The 19,368-nt window shown below is 46.9% G+C and overlaps 2 protein-coding genes across 2 annotated transcripts in view; both read left to right on the top strand.

The window, feature by feature from the left end:
* The window catches only part of MYO3B (myosin IIIB), a gene marked incomplete at its 5' end in the record, with an annotated part of 256,357 nt that overhangs the window by 217,085 nt on the left and 19,904 nt on the right, over window positions 1-19,368 (top strand). The gene's annotated exons all lie outside the window — the stretch shown is intronic.
* Window positions 6,405-8,582, top strand: SP5 (Sp5 transcription factor). Its single transcript, XM_080601007.1, has 2 exons — window positions 6,405-6,992; window positions 7,395-8,582. The coding sequence occupies exons 1-2, from the start codon at window positions 6,942-6,944 to the stop codon at window positions 8,448-8,450; spliced, it is 1,107 nt and encodes a 368-aa protein (XP_080457133.1). The 5' UTR covers window positions 6,405-6,941; the 3' UTR covers window positions 8,451-8,582.

Raw genomic sequence — 19,368 nt, 5'->3', positions numbered from 1 at the left:
GAATCACTCCATGTGCCAAGTATACTTTGTGTATTATAACTTTGTGTTTAGCAGTGGAAGTGAAAAATGTAGCAAATCAGGAGCCCGGTTCAGTTTTTATGGGCAGCTATTCTACTAACTTCTGTAACAATTTTGACAGGAGAAGAACATGATTGTTCAACCCCATACTCTGGTGCATTGATGAGGATCACAGCATTTTATGATGTTAATCTGATGAGACTGAAGAAATTGCACTTGTTGGGTTTTTTTCCTCCAGACTTTCTTATTTTAAGATGAAAAATGTGGAAAATGGTCCCTTTTGGTTTCCTGTGGCCTCCTGAGAAGCAGTCAGTGATGGTCACTCATAGGTTTCTCCTGAATCCAATTACTTGGGTTTAAAAGTGGCTTGTGTGATGGAGCTGTACCATTTGGGTATTGGAGTCCCAGCAGTGCAGCACCATAGTCTCTCTCCGTCTCATTTCCCAGCGTAAGAACTAGGTAATTTAGACTAAGAAATAGGTAATTTAGATTAAGAATGCATTCCCATTTTACTGCATTAGCTGTCCTTCACCACAGACCTGTCTCTCTGATATAATATGTGACACTCTGCTCAATACTACTGGAGTATGGGGGCTTCCTGCATGGAGTATGAAAAACAGGGATGTGAGATTTACTGAGGGAGACAAGCCTGGTGGCATACCACTTTGAAAGTAATTTCTTCTTGCCCTGCACCTCAGAGCTTTTAGAAGTGTGAGAAAAATGTTGCCATTCATTAGACTGGACCAGCAGTCCTGGCCGTGCTGACAGCCTTGTCTTTGAGAGGAACATCCTTTTTCCTCGTCTTGTCCTGGGTGCTCAAACAGCTGGTCAAGCTGTTTGGCCCTGAGTGAGAGGGGTTTATTGAAGAGTGAAGTGAAATGTGATTTATTCCCAGATTAGGATTGTTTGCTTTGGTTTGGCATGACTAGCCAGCCAGCAGGAGGGATGTGCCTCGGCCAGTGCTCCCTCGTTGTTGCTGCTTTGCTTTGTGGTTCTGAGTTTTGAGCAGAGCTGGAGTGATTTGTTTAAGTGTTTGGTAAAAAGCAGTCTGGTAATCTCCATGGAAGAGTGAGGCAAGGGACTCTGCTTTCCAAGCCTGGAGCAGTTGTGTGCATGGCCACGGATGTTGCCTTCGTAAAGACGGGGATGGAAGCTGTCCCTGCTGCGTGAGACTATGGTGAGAATGACTTTGTATTTGTATAGCTCTGTGAGGATGGAAAGCATAATACAAGTGTTGTATACATTTGCAATCATTTTACTGATGATATATTTGTTTATTTATTTGTAAATTTAAATTTGAATAGGTCATATCATTTACTCGCTTACCTATATATACTGTTACATAAGTATTACCCTGCATCACTAAAGCATCAAAGTATGACGTGACAGAAACAAACCATGCACTGCGTTTCTGAAAAGACCTTTCTGTCAGTCTGCCAGAGCAGGTTATTTTTATTTTTAATAAAGTCTTTATGTCCAGCTAAGGAGACAGAAGTTATTTCAGCTTTCTAACTGAAGCTTTTGTCAGACTTCCTTGGGATCCTGGGCCTGTTGTGGCAGCCCAGAGGACTAGTGGGGTAGTGGGTTTTAAATCCTCTCTTCCTGGCCAGCCAAATGGCAGCAATTGCCTACATCTTTGTATTACGAATCCGTGCCACTGGCTGCATGTGGAGGCCACTTGATGGCTGTGGTGCTGCCTCCTGAGCCCCAGCATGCGTTGGTGGCTGGGTGTGGGACACGCTGGCTGCTGCCTACCTGCAGGCTGCAGGTGCTGGCAGCTTGGTGCCTGCCCTTTGCTTTCAGAAGTGACTCTGGCTCTAACAGCACTGGGAATACTTCAGGAGTTTGGCTTTTCTAGATTGTTCTCACAAACTCTTCCCCTGTTGGGGGGCACTTAGCTATGTTGTAATTAATAGGCATGAGGAGCATTGACTGCCTTTCACTAACATGTATGTATTACTGGAATAAGATACCTTAAAACATTATAGAGAGGGTATTTAGTTGATTTCCCTTGACAGTACCTCTTTCCCAACACAACTTCAATCTCATAAGCATGCCCCATGTCTGTGTCCCTGTCTGACCCTCACAGTCCTAGTACCAGGCTTTTTTCTCCTCTCTTTTTCTATTCTTTTCCCCAGCTAAAGTAGAGTTGTTGAAGACTTTGCGTAGAGCACTTGCACTTTGTAAGAAAGATTATGGAGCTGTTAAACACTCTCGTGCAGTAGTCCTTGAAGAATAGGTTATTTCAGAAGTGATTCTTCAAATGTTGAAAAATATTGCCATTAGAAAATACTTATCTTTTCTATACCAAAATGTTCTGAAATTACAACACAAGTTCATTAAGTAACAGGTGTATTTTTACAATGCTGGATTAATCCGTTCAGCCAAATCGATAACAATGTGGCAGCCATATGATCATCCAGTGCTAAAGTGTAGGCTGAACAATGATCTTTCCATCTAAACTTTGTGCTGTTCATGGTTTTAACACAGTAGAGAGACAAGCAGCTGTTTAATTCATCAATAAATATACTAAGTAACTAAAATTAATTACAATGAGACCCAGGTTTTAGACAGTACGCTCTTGGTAGTTAAAAAGAGACAAGTTTAATTACCTTTTCATTGCACAGTGAGCAATCGCAGTGTAATAAAATAGTGGCTATACGTATCTGTACTCATAAAATAAAAGGCTTCCATCCAGTTTTCCCCAGACAAATGCATTTGACCAAAAATACACAGGCTTTTTTTTTACCTAATGTTTCCCAAAATGAGAGGACAAGGAGGGTGGACACAGCAGATCCTTTTCAGCTGCTCACCAGAGTCTTGGCTTGCTTTCCATTTTATAAAAGTCCATATCTAGCTATTAGTGTGGTGCAGAAAATGCAGCCGTGTATGTCAGAGGCAGAAAGGCATTTCCAGAGGGTTGGAAATGATCATTTTGAACTGAAAGGTGTCCCAGGCATTCCAGCTGGAGCCAATAATAACACTTGCAGTATTGATATAGTTAAGAGTCCGACTCCCTTATAAAGTATGGCAGCAAGGGGAGGATTCATATCCAGAAATGTTCACCGATGTTCCTTAAGGCAGGAGGAGGAGTCACCAAGGGCCAGCCAAGGAAGGAGCAGGAGATGAATGCATTAAGATATTTAAACTTTTAACAGCAGGCAGTAAAACTGTAGTGATGCATAGAATTCGTTCTACTTCTCTTAGAGGGTAGCTCAGCTTTCAGAGGTTTGGGAAATCCTCTATTAATCTTTGTGAAATCCACACCTAGACTGGGAAATGTCGAGGCAAGTCTTTAAATCCTAAATATGTCTCTGCTTGTGTTGATTGTGTCTAGGGTTTTGTGGTTTTCGTTCATGCACAGAAACACAGAAGATGCCATAGCAGTTTTTAATCTTTCTTTTATTTTCATCTCCTACTGAGGTTCAAATGAAAGTGTTAAAACTTTGGAGATATAATTTTGTTAAAGCTGTTTGTTGGTAATGTGAAGCCAGTAAACAGGCCATATACACTAGCATGGTAAACATACTGTCTGGTGGCTCCTCCTGCTACGCCAATCATGTCGCTTAGCATAAAAATGACAACGTGCTGAAGTAAATAATAATAATATTAACGGCACGTAAGTCATAACTTTTGGCAACATATCCATATATGCTTGGAGCTACATAGATGGGTTAATTTACCTGACTTCTGGTGAAACTTCATGCTGTTGTGGATAGATGGTTTCTTTTAGGACAGTTTTAAGCCAGACAGTCGCAGTCTGAATGAGGGATGGTGTGCAGACACTGGCTTCTGGAGCAGGCTTATTTAAAGCCTGTTCAGGTTTAAAGCCTGCATCCTCTCATGGAAGACTTGACTGGGAGGCTTGGCTGAGTGTTAATGCAGCTGTTCCCTTAAAAATGCTCTCGTTTCTGATTCTTTGTCACAATTGCTAAAGAACAAGTGTTTCGTTTGAGGCAGCCCCGGATTCCCAAGCTGGGCAGGCAGGTGGCCAGAGCCCATCCAGACTCCCCAGGGTCATTCGTGGCTGTGCTCTGCCCTGGCCAAGCTGTGGGACCAGGGGCCCATGGGAGGGGACTGCGGGGGGCTGGAGGTGTCAGGGAGGAGCTGCCGGGGGGTGCTGGCAGGAGGCTGCAGCAGCGGAGCCGTCCCCAGGGCAGGCTCTGGGCCAGGAGCAGGCGAAGGCCCAGGGGTGGGGTGCTCTGGGCCCAGGAGGCAGAGGCACAGCAGAGATGTGGGGGCCCTGGCAGCCCAGCAGCTGTTGTTCTAAGTATCACTTTCTCTGCTACCTGCATTTGAGCCAGGCTCCAAAGAGACCCGTATGGTCAATCAGTCACACTGGGACTCCTGAATTTGATAAAGCCCGATTTTGAAGACGCCTGCCTCACTTTTTTTATCCACTGCTTTTAAGTCACCCATTGCTGTCTAACCCAGCGCGGCCTGTGCCGCTCTGGCCCCATGGCTGCAGGGCTGTTTCCGTGAGGGGGATCGGCCCCCCGCCACCCGTCATGGGCAGCTGAGCCAGAACAGGGGGACCGAGGCCTCTTGGACCCCCAGCCTGCAGGAGGCTCAGGGACGGGGCAAGGCAGGGGCACAGCTCTGTGGGATGCCTGGAGGCCATCGGGCACCCCTTTGCCTGGGGGCAAAGCAGGGGCTCCCCGCTCTGCCCTCTCCAAGCCGCCCCTTGCCCAGGAGCTCTGCGGCCTGGCTCCCCAGCCCGGTGCCTCCCTGCCTTACGCTGGGATGGAGAGGCAGCCCCTTTCTCGGGGAAACAGAGCTCTGTGTAACTGAATTGACATTTGGCCTTGATACCTGTATCTCCTGATAACTGAAACAAATTTCTAAAATAAATATTGTACTTTGATCTTCCAGCCCTGCATTTTTAATGACAGCTCTGAACATCACTTCATTAAGAATACATTTCAGAGAGACTGAAATGCTCCGAGTTTGAACACTAATTATTTGTACAGAAAATTATGACTGCAACGTTTCATTATTCAGCCCATTGGTTTCTTCCAGAAATGAGAAATTATTCTCGATTTTTAAGTAATGTACTTTCTTGGATGCAGATTTATGGCATCCGTAGTAAGGCATCTGCATAGAAACTTGCCCAACTTTCCACTAACTCTTTTGTAACATGGCAAACCATTTTGGTTAACCGAGATATCCGGGGAAATAATGTAGGTTAAAGGCGGGGGGGGCTCCTGCACTACCTACTGACGCTCCTTTCGTTTCCTTTTCGTGGTCCCGGGGGGTTACGCCGGTGGTGGCCAAGAGGCTGGCGGCCCGCCTCGGGGCCGGGGCCGGGGCCGGGGCCGTGCCGCACGGGCCGAGCTTTCGCTTCTCGCCGGGCCTCGAGGCGGAGCCGTGGAGAGGACCGGGCGCTGTGATCCCTTCAAAGGGCGCGCTCTGAGGCCAGCCCTGCGCCTCTTGCAAGTCTTTGAGCGGACAGCGATTGTTCCCACAGGAAGGGCAGATAACGATCTCTGCGTGCTGGCGCTTAGCGGGACTCCCGCGGCGGTGTGAATACAATTGAACCCGACGGCCGCGGGCGGCATCGCCTTACCTGGGCGCGCAGCTCCGAGGGCCCCCCCGGCCCGGCCGCCCCGCGCCTTCGCCACGGCCTCGGAGCGGGTGGGGAGCGGGGCGCGGGGCCGGGCCGGGGGGGGGGGGGGAGATGGCCGGGGGGCCGCCCTCCGTCCCCCCCGCACGGGTACATCGCGTGGGGACCCGAAAGGCGGCGGAGCGGGGCCCTGGAGCCCAGCGGGGTTCGCGGCTGGGGCCGGGCGGGGAGGGGGGGCAGGCCGGGGCTGGCTGGGGGGGTCGCCTGCTGCCCCCCTGCCCCGCCGCCAGCAGCAGCCGGCCCGGCCGCCTCTCCTCGTGCGAGGGAATCGCGCCTGTGCCACCCGCTAGGGAAGAGGAAACTTTTCCGCGCCGCTTCTCGGCTGCTCGCTCGCTCTGTCTGTCTGCCTGTCTGTCCGTCGCGGTTCCCACAGCCGATGCGCCCCCGCCGTCCTTTTGCCGAGCCCCGGCTCGGCGCTCCCCCCGCGGCCCCCTGCCAGCCGGGGGGGTCCCGGCAGCGCGGGCTGAGCGCGGGGGGACCGGAGCCGCGGCGGGGGCTCGGCGCGGCGCAGTCACGGCGGGGACACGTCCCTGCGGCCGCGGGGCGCGGGGGGAGCCGCTGCCGCCCGCTGCCGGGCGGTTCCACAGCGGGACCCAGCGGCCCCGTCAGGTGAACTCGCCGGGCCGCTGCTGTTACTTGCGGCCGTCAAACACCGGCAGCGGAATCCGGAGGCAGATTTCTCGGGCGATAACAAAGCCACGTCGCCACTTTAGGGCTCTGCCACAAATCCTTAGGAGAAAAAAAAAAAAAATCACCGCGAAGGGGGGGGGGGGATCCAGTGTCTTGCACATCCAGTGCGAGGGTCTCCAGGCGGTAAGGGGTCCTTTGATCAAGAAAATCCAATTATTTGTGTATATACATTTCCCACATAGTGATTACTTCATTAATTGTCCCGCCTTTATCTCCTCCCTTCCCATCCCCCCTAATAATCAGTTCTTTTATCCAGACCAACAAACACACCATAGGAGCTTTGTGGATTCAAAGGATTTGCTTTCGCTTCTGAAAGAGCCGCTATTCTTTGATGATTGGGTAGCGGCAAACTTCAAAGCCATAAATCTTCCCTCTGACTGGCTGGCGGCCCAGCAAAGTCCTTATCAAATTCTTGGAGGTGATCCTGGTGCAGGCAGACGGGCCGCGGAGATCGCGCGGCGCGGGGGGGTGGCACAGGCACGGAGGCGAGGGGAGCGGAGCGGGAGCGGAGGGGAAGCGAAGCGAAGCGGGCAGCTCCTCGCCTTCCCCGCGGCGTCTCCATGCCTCGGCAGTGCCCCGGCGCCGTCCCCTCGCCCCGGGCGCAGTAGCCATGGCCGCGGTGGCCGTCCTCCGGAACGACTCCCTCCAGGCTTTCCTCCAGGTCAGTACCCGCGGCTCCGGGCGCCTCCCTCCCGGGGCTCCTTCGGCCGGGCGGGCCGGGGGCGGCGGGCAGGGCCGCGGGGAGCACGGCGCCGGCCCCAGGCAGCGCCCCGGGGCGGGGGGTGCGGGGCGGGGGCAGCCCCCGGGGCAGGCGCGGGGGCAGCGGCGCTGGCCGCGGGCGGGAGCGGGGTGCGGGCGGCCCCGGGGCGGGGGGCGCCGGTGCCGGAGCCGGTCCGGTCCCGGCGGCTCGGCGTGCGGTGCCTTCGGAAAGTTTGCCGCCGGTGCGGGGAGCGGCGGGGCTTCACGGGAGCGCGCAGGCGGGCGGGGGCGCAGAAAGTTTCCCGCGGGGCCGGCGGCGGCGAGTAACGCGCTCCTCTCCCCCCCTGCCTCCCGCTCCGCGCAGGACCGCACCCCCAGCGCCTCCCCGGACTTGGCCAAGCACTCGCCGCTGGCTCTTCTGGCCGCCACCTGTAGCCGCATCGGACAGCCGGGCGCGCCGCCCTCGGATTTCCTGCAGGTCTCCTACGACCCGACGCTGGGATCCCCCTCCAGGATCTTCCACCCGTGGAGCGGCGAGATGCCCGCGCACTCCCCGGGGGGGCTGCCGCCGCCGCACCCCAGCCTGGGGCTGACCCCGCAGAAGAACCACCTGCAGCCCTCCTTCGGGGGGGCGCACGAGCTGCCCCTCACCCCCCCGGCGGACCCCTCCTACCCCTACGAGTTCTCCCCCGTCAAGATGCTGCCCTCCTCCATGGCCGCCCTGCCGGCCAGCTGCCCCCCCGCCTACGTCCCGTACGCCGCCCAGGCCGCCCTGCCGCCCGGCTACTCCAACCTGCTGCCGCCGGCGCAGCCCTGCCGGCAGCTCTCGCCCAACCCGCCGCCCGAGGACATCCCCTGGTGGAGCATCCAGCAGCCCGGCGCCCCGGCCGGCTGCGGCCACCGCTTCCCCGCCGCCGCCGCCGCGCTGCCGCGGAGCCTGGTGCTGGGCCACTCGGACTTCGCCCAGTACCAGACGCAGATCGCCGCCCTGCTGCAGACCAAGTCTCCCCTGGCGGCCACGGCCAGGAGGTGCCGCCGCTGCCGCTGCCCCAACTGCCAGTCGGCCGCGGGCAGCGCCCCGGAGGCGGAGCCGGGCAAGAAGAAGCAGCACATCTGCCACATCCCCGGCTGCGGCAAGGTGTACGGCAAGACGTCGCACCTGAAGGCGCACCTGCGCTGGCACACGGGCGAGCGGCCCTTCGTCTGCAACTGGCTCTTCTGCGGCAAGAGCTTCACCCGCTCCGACGAGCTGCAGCGGCACCTGCGGACTCACACGGGCGAGAAGCGCTTCGTCTGCCCCGAGTGCGGGAAGCGCTTCATGCGCAGCGACCACCTGGCCAAGCACGTCAAGACCCACCAGAACAAGAAGCTGAAGGCGGCGGCGGACGGCGTCAAGCGGGAGGACGGCCGCGACCTGTGACCGCCGCGCGGGGCAGGGACCCGGGGGCAGGGAGCCGGGGCAGGGGGCGGCCGGCGGCGGGACTGGCGGCGGGCCCGGCGAGCGGGAGCCCGGCCGCGGACGGCGCCGGGAGGAGCCGCGGGGCCCCGGTGCCGGTCCCGGTCCCGGTGCCGGTCCGGGCGCTGCCTCCCCCCGTTGCCGCCCGGGGCGCGGCTGTTGGGGCGGGAGCGGGGCGGCCAGCCCGGGGCCCGGCCCTCGGTGCTTTCAGGGGAAAAGACTGGCGTTTGGTGTACAGGTTATTTAACGGTTCTGTTCGGACACGAGTGTTCCTTCCCTCCTCCTCCTCCTCGGCTCCGTGCGGGGCCCCAGCATGAGATGTTTCTGTAAAGCGACCCGCGATTGCAGCGTGAAAACAATAAATACGTTAACACTGGGGCCGCGCTGGGGACGTCCCGCCGAGTCGCCGTCGTTTGATCGCCCCGGGGCTCCCCGCTGAGGCGCGGGGGGACCGGGCCGGGCCGGGCCGTGCCCCTGGCGGAGCGCAGCGCCCCGTGACGGGGGAGGCGCCCGGCAGCCGCTCCAGGGAAACACCTCCGGGAGCTCCCGCGGCCAGCCCGAGCTCTATTTATTTATTTTTTTTCCCTACACGTGGAGCCGTGAGCGCAAAGGGAGAGCACGTGGAGTCGCCGCTGGGAGTCACTGTGCGGGCCCGTGCTGCGGGCCGGGCTCTGGCTGTGAGCAGAGGTAGGCAGGCAGGGACACCCGCCTCGGGGGCCAGGCCGCAGGGCCGGAGCCAGCCTTCCCTTCCCTTCCCTTCCCTTCCCTTCCCTTCCCTTCCCTTCCCTTCCCTTCCCTTCCCTTCCCTTCCCTTCCCTTCCCTTCCCTTCCCTTCCCTTCCCTTCCCTTCCCTTCCCTTCCCTTCCCTTCCCTTCCCTTCCCTTCCCTTCCCTTCCCTTCCCTTCCCTTCCCTTCCCTTCCCTTCCCTTCCCTTCCCTTCCCTTCCCTTCCCTTCCCTTCCCTTCCCTTCCCTTCCCTTCCCTTCCCTTCCCTTCCCTTCCCTTCCCTTCCCTTCCCTTCCCTTCCCTTCCCTTCCCTTCCCTTCCCGACGATGTCTGCGGCGCAGCACTGCCAAAACGTGCCTTCAGTATCATACCTGTGGGCAGACCTGCGGAGTTTAAGGGTAAAATGCCCGCCCTCCTCCCCGTGTGCCGAAATGGCGGCCACTCTGCTGCTAAGGGGAAGGTGCTCGGCCCAAAGCTATGTTCCAAAGTACTTGGTAGTCAGAGCTTTTAGGGTTTCCTGTGTGTCATTAGGCATCGTGTCAGTTTAGGTTTACATTAACGTTGGCGAAGTTATTTGAAAATAATGGGTATTTTTCTGTAGCGAGTTCCCTATTTCTTTTTCTGACTGAAAATTGTATAAAACAAACCGATGAGGAACCTGATCAATCATTTGCTAAATCTGGCTTTTAAACATCGAGAATATGCTTTTTCGCCTTATATTTTCACTAAGTCAGCTCTATTCTCTGGTTGCCTAATGAGACAGACAAACAAGAAGAGCTGCCCGAAACTTCGCTCGGACTAAGCTGGAGCCAGACTGCCGCAGATGGGTTCCTCTGGTGGCCGTTGTCAAACAAGCTTTGGCACAGCCGTAATTACAGAGATCCCCTTGGCCGCGGAATTCAGAATCAAGAGAAACAGCAACTTGATAAATGTTCGCCGCAGTAGAATGTGTAAAACCGATGTGTGTGTATGTGTTTTAAATACTGGAAAGAATATATTCTCTCAGGAAATAATGAGATGAGACAATAGCAGTAGAGCTCTCACATCTAAAATAATGAGAAGTTAATGGACAGTTACCACGGTACAGCTATTCAACAATATTTTAGTGTTTATCATTCTGAATTAATTTCTCACACCAAATTCTTAGGGTCAAATAACTTAATTAAAAAACAATCAGTTGCTTGCTTTGCTACTACAGAACCTTCTGTAAGCTGTCCTATGATAGAAAGCATTGAGCAAAATACCTTTGGCATCACTGGTTAGCACTCTTTTGCCAGAGATTTAGTCTCTAGAAGCTTGTTGAAGGATACGATAGTGAATTAGTGGTACAGAAGGAGCACCAGCAACGGAGGCAATAACTGACCCAATCCAGAAGTTCTCACTTTAAAAAGTCATTGAGACAACAATGCATCCCATTTACAACAGACGCTTAAATATGTCATCTAGAATAACATAACGTTTCTGCTTTTTAAGATGTTTCCGGGCAATCAGGGGCAACCTCCTTCCTTTCTTTTAGATTAAGTTACATTAAGAATGTAACATTACAGAATTCAAAACTGCTTTAGAAATAGTTTGTTTCACTAAATAGCCTTTCAGTTCTATGTACAGATCAGACCTACCTAAAATGAACAGTAATGGAAAGTGTTTTTGTTGATCACAGGAGAGGGGAAAATGACAGTATCCCAGAGTATGAAAGATCCACTTACAGGATAGAATAATATATTTGGATGTTGCCACAGGAGAATGGCCTTTCCCTGCTAAGTGCCAAGATCAAGAGCAAGTATTAACGTAAGGTGAAACAATGTATGGGCTGCGTTTTGGCAGAAGTTTAGCCTGAGTAAGAGCTAGGGAACAGCTCTGGTAGAGCAGATGTAAGTGGCAGAAAATAGCCAAATAATTATCGTGATTTGTAAGCTGGGCCATTATGGAAAGATTTTGCTCCAGTTAGATGACAAACTGAATATACCCAGCATCTGTGTTGACTGGTCTAGCCAGAATCTTTTGGGTTCTTACTCAGTTCTCAAGACAGAACTTGTACTGAAATGCTGACGGCTTTACCCCTCACTCAGTTACTTGCAGGCCCACACTTTAGGCTTTAACCAGTAACTATATCCCAGGCTATAGTGCCAGCACCATGTTGGGAGTGAGGGTGGTAAATGACTAAATATATATATGTATATCATGTTGATGTTGTAGCCTTTGCACCTTGTATAATGTCTGTATAATATCTGCATTTAAAGCATGAAAGTGCACAGGTTAAAAATATGTACAATCAAAATTAGTTAAATATCTGTCATGAGAGATGCATTTAATTGAAAATCCATGATGTCAAATGCTAATTAAAATCTTAATCTGTGAGAACAGTTTAAAAAAAAAAAGCCATGGAAAAACAGAGAATTAGGCATCCACGACACAAGGTAAGTAAAAGTAACAGTTTATATTTAATAAAACATTATTTTACTAAAGCTTTTAAATAGTTCATTAGAAAAAGAGGGCATATCAATCATAGCTGTTTCATATTCATCTCTAAATAGCTAAATCATATGATAGCTTTTCAATTGAAATCGTTAAACTTTTATAGTAATATGGCATTTAAATATACATGTGACCTTTCTGATATATGGGTAGAGCGTTACAAAAATATATTGCTTACATCTCAAGAATTTATTTCTAGTTGGCAAATTGCACTCTATAATAAAATTAACTTTTAATTTTGCATTCACAAAATACATTTTACACTTTTAGCTGTTTCCAATCAACTAGAACAGCTGTTCATTTTATAAAATTAAATGATTAATATTCTTTTTAATTACACATTTTGAGTACATATGCTGTTCAAGGTCAATTCAGTTCTGAATTTTAAATCTTAAATGTCATTGGTATAATAGACACATCAAATAAACTAATTCATCTCATAGTTAATTCAAGTTAATTAATCTCAACCAAAAAAAAAGTCACAATATAGTTTTAAAACTTGAGATTTGGGATGTTTTCTGTGTTGAAAAGTGACTTTCATACTTAGGCAAACTGTTAAGTTGAGAATATTTAAAAAAAAAAAAAGTTCTTCAGATAAGTTTTTAACATATTGTTCATCACATTATTTTTAGTTAAGGACCAAATTATGTGACCCTAATTTGAGTTTCATCACAACAGACTTTTCATGTTGATGTGAATATGACTTTCACCTGAGACAGGGTTGCAAGATTCAACTTTTAGTCCTGACTAACCAGGTTTTCACAGGGGGTAATCCCACAAATGTATAACATTGTATTTCATAGTGCCTCAACTACTATTACAAAAAATGCAGGATAAAAATTTAGTTACTAAAAATTTGCTTTCTAGGTACATCAGAAGATAAAGTAAAAAGAAAGATGCATCTTTCTTAAGGTAAGTAAAAATGACAGAACATGGTGTTGATGCTTTTGTTTAAAGAAAGGTAAAGGATTTTCTTTTCAATCCTTTGATGTTAAAATGTGTATCAAAACTACTGGCTTTTGCTGAAAAGATAACCCTTGATCTTCTAGTTACAATATTGAGAATTCTACTTTAATGGGAAACTGGTCATAAAATCAGTATCAGAATACAGGCCAGTGTTCTAAGTTATCTTAGACCATTTTTTACATTGTTCTGAATGAATCCTCTCCTATAAGTTTCTATATTTCTTTATCCAGTTACCATATCTTTGCAGCTTTCTTTATTTCCTATTGTAAAATTCTGTCTTTACTCAATATCATTCTGATGCAGCATTTTTTTCAGACTACATTCCTAAATCTGTCACAGTGATTATTCTTTTCATACTAAATTACAGGTATAACTTTTTGAAAACATTAAATTATTTGCAGATTTTAAGGGATTGCATTAAGTTTTAAAGTAACTACAAATTAATGATTTTAACTTGCAAATTCTCACCTATCTAATATTAGCCTTGAATACTGAAGAAATAGGGAGTATAAAATGCTGGTCTCTTGCGTTTTTTATATCAGACAAAATACCCATTCTACTGTTCAGTGATATTTCAAGCATTTTGACAGACTACTCAAGACTTCATAAATAGGGTAAATACATTGCTCAATTCGAGTAGTTGCACAACATCTAGGCACTTCTAAATTAGCCTTGTTAGATTTCACAGATCTTGTCAGCTTATCCCTGTACTGAGTGACGATAAACAAAAGTATAATGCCTAGCCTAATTTCAGATCTTATGGTTCATTATAGAATCTCTTTTTTTGTTTTCGTTTTTTTCCAACTATTTATACCTTTTATGAGATTCTTGTGAATTCTTTGGTAAAGATGTGTGGTCTGCCACTCTGGCACATGATGGAGTCAACTCAAAGATCTCTTAGAATTTCCTGCCAAACCTATTAAAATACTTACTACACAAGCTCCCTAATCTATCTTTGAGACTACTGAACTTCAAAGCAAGGCTTTACTCCAGAAGGATTGCCTAGCAGGTATCTTCAGTAACTTTGTATTCAAACAGTGTGCAAGGCACCAAGGACCAGGAAGTCTCTGACAACCAGCTAGGCTCACAATCATCAGGTAAGTGTTAACGTGCAGGTCAGAGAAGAAGGGTCCAAAGCCCTGGGCTGATGGAATGAATAGACTTGATTGTAGCAAATGATCAGCAGAATTGTGTGTAACTCAAACCTCTTTTAACAAAGTTTATTGTTTTTATTCCTTGTTAATATTTATTCTCAACTGATTTGAAGTCATAAAGGTTTCAGTATGGGTCATGAAAAATGAAGAAAGCTTGTATTTTGACCTTGTGATGGGACGAGTCAGTGGGAGATTATGGACAGTGAGATTTGTCCTTTAATCTGGGGGGTCATCGATCCTGTTTTTTTTCTCATCTCTTAATTTTGTTGTGGGAGACATTTACTTACGTACACACAAGATCCCAGCATGTCCCTGGCCCAGGTCTGGTGACTACATTACTGCTTAGCTGTGTTTCTAGTGGGAGCCTAGCTCGAGGTTGTGTATAAACCCTGCATGCTCACTGAGCAAGGTTACAGGTATCCACTCGAGGGCATGCAGGTGCGTGGTAGGGGTCCATCTCCTCTGCAGCTGGCTGCACAGTGAATCCCATGCTGAAAAGTACTGAAACTAGTGGCCAGGCACTCCGAACATTCAGTGAGTTTTTACTGAGGTATGATCTGAGTCGGTACTTGTTGAACAGTTTAAGCGCACCTTTTAGGAGTGCGGAGGCCTTGTACAGAGGTTCAAGTTTTTCCATTAGTGGTACAAAGGCTTTATATATATATATATATCCTTTGACATAATTGAACTACGAAAGAAATCATAATCTGGTTCATGATACCTAATCCCCTTTAGTCTTAACAAGGAGCAGTTTACCAATATAAGAATATTGTATACTAGAAGCCATTATAATTTGTGCATCACTACAGCAACCCTTCCTCTCCTGCACCTTTTTCTCCCCTCCTCCAGACTAAAAAAGAAGCTGTACCAGCGAAAGTGCTGTCTTGTCTGTATAGCTGCATCTACAGTAGTCTTCTGTGGGCACAGATGTCTCAGTTAAAGGTTGCATTGGTTTTTTTTTTTTTTTTTCTTCCTGTCTTCCTTATGATTGGCACACTTGTGCCTGTAGCATCATGTGGTCAAACCTTGGTCTACCTCCTCCTCAAGTGAACACAGACTTTTATGGTTTAGATTTAGTTGTTCTCTCTAGTCTAATATGGTATAAAATCTGCCTTAAGGTGGGAACCTCCCTAGCCTCCATCTAGCTCATCTTAATCCCTCTTTTCTAGGGCAGCACTCACTGGTCTCTGCTGGCTATTGATGCCAAAATTGAGCAAGTAACTCACTTTAGGCAACGTCATAATTTGCCCTTCCTGTCAACCCGACCCATAATAAAAGGCAATCTTTTTTACATTTGAAATAATCCTGATGTCAGTGAATCACAGACTTCTACCATGACAGTGACAGAGATGTTCCAAGTGAATATTATGTGATCACATAAGAACACTTTATTTATGAGATTCTCATTTGAATATTATTTTTCCTTTCAAAAATAAGTTATTGTGTCATAAGTTAAATGTTTCTGTTTACAAATATCCATATCACCAGCTTCATTAGAAACAACAGCACGTATGTGTGTTTTTAAAAGGGAGGGCTGTCTGTAAAGATATATTCCTATTATCTGTAAGTCCCTGTTCTTGTAGCAGTTCTGAGCTGTTTAAACAAAATTCCAGCATTAACCTATATACTACTCAAAAACATTTTTCATTTTCCTTTTTAACATGAACCAGCCATCACAGAGCACACTTTCAAAACAGGCTCTAATTACAAAGCAGGTTAAAAGAAATTTTATTAGACCAAAGCCCATATCTTCACTTGGGGTCATATCCCACATGCTTTATTCAGGATCAGATGGTGTGCCTGTGATCTGCACATGCAGATCTCTCATCTGCACAGAAAGGAGATGTCAGTCACACTGCCACATTTCCCCCTTAGTTTAGACAGCTCTCCGTAAGGGTAAGATGCACATGTGAAGAAGAGAAAGGAAAATGCGCACTATTACCTCATTCAAGATCAGTCAGGAAAGAGAACACAGCCTGAGAATGTCAGGTGTTCTCAGCTACTGCATGTAAATCCCAAAGGAGTGTGGAAATGGCTTCATTTCTCCCACTTGCATCTAAATAATCTGCTTTCTAGAATGACCAGGAATAGTGGTAGTGCTTTGCTTTTGCTGATCCCTGCAAAGACCAGCCAAACACTTGACATCTGTGTACTTAGCATGTTACAAAACATTGCATGTTCACTTTAGTAGCCAAATATAGGAGGTTTATTCTTCTCAGCATTACATGATCCTTTAGGAGTGTGGCTCCTTCTTCCTGTTCAGTGTGACTTCTTCCTGTTCATTTGCTCTAAAAGGAATGAAAGAAATAGTTTTAAGCGGGCAAAGATTACACTTTTATATTTTCCAAAATATTAACCAAATCTTCTTAAATGCCCACGTGAGACCTAAGGCTATGTATGAGCTTCTTAATAAAATGCTTGAATAAATTGTATGACGACAGTGACAAGCTACTTCCAAAGTACTGGAATCAAGGGTATATTCAGTGCTTGAATAGTTAAGTTAGAAAGGGAACAGAACTGTGAGCAATCTCATTAGGGGAAGTAGGTTTTCTGTAACACTATTTAAACACTATTTAAAACTGGCCAGAGCCACTCAGTTAATTCATGTGAACACTTGAACTGTAACTCTGCTATCCCCATGACATTTTGGTTATATAAAGAATGACAGAAGTAAAGATGATCTCTGCATCCTGACAGTCTATAGGGGACTGGTTTTTGTTTTTTTTTCCCCTCTCTCATCAGGGTAAGGGCTTGTAAAAGTTATAAATGGGGGGGGGGGGAGGGAAGGGAGAGGTTCATAGACCTGAAGTTCATTAATCTATTAATCGGGAGAGTTAGGCAACAGAAGACAAAGCAGCTAGGAAACCTTTCTTTTGCATGGGTTACATTTTCTATCGTGTGTTGAGTCTGGCGAGGAAAATAATAATCATAGAATCATTTTATGGCCGCAAGTATCAACATTAAGAAAGAGTCCTAGTTCCCTTCTCTGCTCCCTGAATGCAGAGGAGAGACAAGAACCAAGAGTTTCTAGAAGCCTTTAGCTGATTCACTCCCCATGATTTTGCCACACAGCTCACAAGAGCTCGTGGTCCAGCCCCAAGCATCTCTGTAGGATGTTCCAGTATGCAGCAGTTGCGCTGCCTTTATGAGTTTTGCACTCTCCCCTGTCACACCAAAAATCACTGTGTGCAGTTACACTATTTTGAAATACCATGGCATGTAAGATGAAGAAAGTTTCCTAAGCTAAAAACAGAGATTAGAATGTATGGAAATCACTTATATTTAAATGTAGGAATTTCCTTCTAGTTTTGCCAGTCAACTCTTTCTCTCATTAGAACCGTACTTTTAATCAGCTATAGGAATATTAAATATTAAACACCCAGTAAAGCAGAATAGTATGTTACATTAAAATCATTCGTTATACATTAGAAGTACATTAGAACTTCATTTCTCTTTTTATTAAATACATTAATTCCTCCTAGGCTTATTTCAGAACAGGTGTTAGTTATCAGCTGTAATACTCAGATTTGGATTCTGATCTACATTTTAGAACTTCTGCCACTTGGTATGTTCAAGAAAGAGAAAGAAGGAGGGTAAGTTTAGGCTTGTTTTAATAAGCTACAGCAATTAGATATTTTGAATACTCGGAATGATGTTATTAGAATTATACAATTATTTGGTTTGTTCAGTTGCTCTTCAATACACTTGAGAAACAACTCCTAATTAAGATACACACACTATCAAAGATGCAAAACTTAGATGTTGGTAAAAACAATTAAAATGATGATGCAGGCTTAGATTCCCTGTGGGTTTTGTACAGATCTGCAAGACAGAGCAGGGTATGGGCATGTGGAGTTTCCCTTCTCTGCACAAGGTCCAGAAAGAGCTGCTGTACTTGTGTGCCCTACAGGGACACAAGCCACCCTGGAGCAGGTGGGGTGCTCTGGGTCGTGGGTCTGTTTTCTCAAAAAAAAAATAAAATAAAATAAATCTGTGAACCAAGTGGGTACTCTGACAAAAGGAGCTTTAACCTTCAAGGGAATTGCTGCAGTTATGCATTGCTTCTAGGAAAGAAATTGTTCCTCTGAATGCACAATTCCTTCTGGGGAGCAGTAGTATAGCGATGCTGCAGTCCTCATCCTCCTCCCATGGCTGAGCTATTAAATCACATCAGAGCCCGTACTGTTTTTAACCTATGGAGTATATGCCAATTATGTGTTAATTATTTGTTCTTATATTAAAAAAAAAAAGTTCCTGTTTAAAATGTATAAAAGAAAAGCACATCATAGGGCAAAGCACATTTTATAAAATAGAATAAGATAAATGATCCAACCAAGATTTCCTCCAATTATAGGCATGCCTCACCCCTTTAAAACTAATAGACTATGTAATGTACCATCCTTAATATGTCCTGAATGTATTGCTCTTGATCTCAAAAGCAGTAAGAGCAGTCTCTCTCATGAAATCTTGCTGCGGAAATGACTGAGTTCCTACCATCTCAATGCCACATGAAAAACCTTAATCAAAGCAACCAAACCTCTTGACTTGCTGCTGATTCCACAGCACTTTTTTATAGAGTGATATCACTTTTATCTATCATCATTTATTCAAAAAGGTAAATCAAAAGCATAAAATAGTCTCATCTGATTTTTTGCCTGCAGGAGATGTCCTTCTCTTTGGTTAAGCCATGAAGTCTTAAATCAGTCAGAGGCAAACTAAGTGGCCATCATGATTCTCTGTTCTCATTTTCCATGTATAAAAGTTTCCTATGCATCAATTACAATCCAGTATCAAAATTATAATTTTGAAAAAGAAAATATTTGTCTTTAGCAGCTGGGCTGACAGAAAGGAACGCTTTTTTTTTTTCGAAATGTGGAACACTTTATTAATTGCTGATCAGAAAATCCTAACCGACTAATCTGTAACACTAAAGCCTGTTAGTGTGAGACACATCTAGAGCTACAGTAATGATGTTTAATACCAAGGATTTTTAAGTTTTGAATTCTAAAAATTCTAACATGTAAAGCGACACTTTTTCTCACACGTTTACTTATATCAAGCTTATTTTTATTTAAAATAAGTCATTGGGAAATCACTGTAAACTAAACTGCAATAAGCAACCATTCAGCTGAGTAGGTTCACAAAAGATAGGGTAAGCCCTAAAGATCTGCCTGGAGATAGATGGCACATTGGCTTCACAGGTGATGCCCCCAAAGTTTTTGTGGCCTGTGGCAAAAAAACACCATGATTAGGGTCGCATCTTGCCTCCTTCAACTCTTAGGCCTCAGCGACTAGATTTTTATTAACTCTACCTAACCAGGATGCAGCTTTTTCAGAGTTCTTAGCAGGACTCTGATTCATGCCCCTGGGGTCAGAACATTTTACCCACTCCAAGGTAATCCTCTCAGGAAAGGCTTAATGATATCCCAGCTGCATCTGTTTAAAATAATTTCAGAACTGTGCCTTTTCTTGGGTGGTGGTAGGGCGGGCCATGACCTTAAGGAAGCTGCACGCTCCCTGAGACCCAGATAAATAATCATTGGAGAGGTACTGTCACGCGCA

This window comes from Anser brachyrhynchus, assembly GCF_964034855.1.
Source record: "Anser brachyrhynchus genome assembly, chromosome: 7".
Classification (NCBI taxonomy): domain Eukaryota; kingdom Metazoa; phylum Chordata; class Aves; order Anseriformes; family Anatidae; genus Anser; species Anser brachyrhynchus.
The sequence above is the reverse complement of the archived record's forward strand: the minus strand, read 5'-3'. Positions and strand labels throughout refer to the sequence as shown.